The 1,720-nt window shown below is 55.0% G+C and overlaps 1 protein-coding gene across 1 annotated transcript in view; it reads left to right on the top strand.

The window, feature by feature from the left end:
* LOC108803229 (DNA polymerase theta-like) overlaps positions 1 to 1,720 on the top strand; it is a gene marked incomplete at its 5' end in the record, with an annotated part of 26,906 nt that overhangs the window by 13,088 nt on the left and 12,098 nt on the right. Inside the window, one exon of the mRNA XM_018575069.1 lies at positions 81 to 218. Within this exon, the coding sequence (XP_018430571.1) occupies positions 81 to 218 (138 nt within the window). The remainder of the gene's footprint in view (positions 1 to 80; positions 219 to 1,720) is intronic.

The raw sequence follows: 1,720 nt of genomic DNA, 5'->3' as shown, positions 1-1,720 counted from the left end.
CCGGGGGGGGGGGGGGGGTCTGTGATTTGTGTGGCGATGTTGTAGAATTTCCTGCATCTTCTCTCTGTGTGTTTTTTCAGGTCTTGTTCATCGAGCTTAAACTTCCTCCCAACGGAGACGTGAAAGGTCAGGGGAACAAGAAGACTCTGGGATACACCAGGAGGGCGGCCATCAATGGGAACCGGATCCGACTCGGCAAGCAGTACAGCACCACCAAGGTATCCAATGGATATGGAATGTGGTTTTAGTTGATGCTGTAAAGAGAATGTTCCATCCCAGTATCATCCGTGCGAGTACAGAAATATCCCTGCCAGAAATCCAGTGAGCTCCTAACTTCCTGTCCTGAGCTGACGTGCCAATTCTTTTTGTCTGTTTTCGGTATCTTCCGGCCATAGAGGGATGATGCAGCTTTCATGCGTGCACTGTGTCTTTCAATGATCCAGCATTGGGCTCCACTCCTCATCATCTTACTGGTGGTGGGAGTGAAGAGTGCACGGCAGGCAATGTTGGTGAGAAGGGAATTCCTAGGAGAAAGGGGAAGGAGTAGGGATTCATCTGGAAATGGTACTATGGGCAAAATGCAGACAGTACCATAAAGGCCAAAAATGTGGTGCATCCCCAGATTCTTTCCTTCCCACTGGGTGCCGGTCTGTGTCCCCCAACCTGTGTCTGCACAGGCAGTTGGGATCAGAGTGGACACAGCTAATCCAGCTGCCGGTGCCCAGCGGGAAGGAGAGAAGCTGTCAGGTGGTTGAGCGGGGTAGTGCAGGGAGCCGTCAGGAGGGGGGGGTGCAGGCAGTAGAGCTGTCAGGGAGTGGAGCAGTGTGGGGAGGAGACAGCTGTCAGGGAGTGGAGCAGTGTGGGGAGGAGAGAGCTGTCAGGGAGTGGAGCGGTCCTGGGAGGAGAGAGCTGTCAGGGAGTGGAGCAGTGCGGGGAGGAGAGAGCTGTCAGGGAGTGGAGCTGTGTGGAGAGGAGAGAGCTGTCAGGGAGTGGAGCAGTGTGGAGAGGAGAGAGCTGTCAGGGAGTGGAGCAGTGTGGGGAGGAGACAGCTGTCAGGGAGTGGAGCAGTGGGGGGAGGAGACAGCTGTCAGGGAGTGGAGCAGTGTGGGGAGGAGACAGCTGTCAGGGAGTGGAGCAGTCCGGGGGGGAGACAGCTGTCAGGGAGTGGAGCAGTGCGGGGAGGAGAGAGCTGTCAGGGAGTGGAGCAGTGCGGGGAGGAGACAGCTGTCAGGGAGTGGAGCGGTCCTGGGGGGAGACAGCTGTCAGGGAGTGGAGCAGTGCGGGGAGGAGACAGCTGTCAGGGAGTGGAGCAGTGCGGGGAGGAGACAGCTGTCAGGGAGTGGAGCGGTCCTGGGGGGAGACAGCTGTCAGGGAGTGGAGCAGTGCGGGGAGGAGACAGCTGTCAGGGAGTGGAGCAGTGCGGAGAGGAGAGCTTGGCCTCCTGTGACAGACGGAGCACTCAGGATTACTATGTCCCCAGTTATGAACAGGAAGTGCTCTACATCACTTCCTGTTCATTCATGATTGTGGACATAGTAACTCACACTATCTCCACAATGTATGAATGAACAGGAGTACTCAGTATAGAAGATTCCTGTTCATTCATAACAGAGGCTGCAGAAAGAGATTGAGGGCTCTGTGTCCTTAATTTTTTTTTTTTGTTTATATATATTTTAAATAGGGAAATATCGGGGGTCTGTTTAGACCCCCGATATTTCCC

Source organism: Nanorana parkeri, unplaced genomic scaffold (genome assembly GCF_000935625.1).
Source record: "Nanorana parkeri isolate BGI_ZX_2015 unplaced genomic scaffold, ASM93562v1 scaffold3511, whole genome shotgun sequence".
Classification (NCBI taxonomy): domain Eukaryota; kingdom Metazoa; phylum Chordata; class Amphibia; order Anura; family Dicroglossidae; genus Nanorana; species Nanorana parkeri.
The sequence above is the reverse complement of the archived record's forward strand: the minus strand, read 5'-3'. Positions and strand labels throughout refer to the sequence as shown.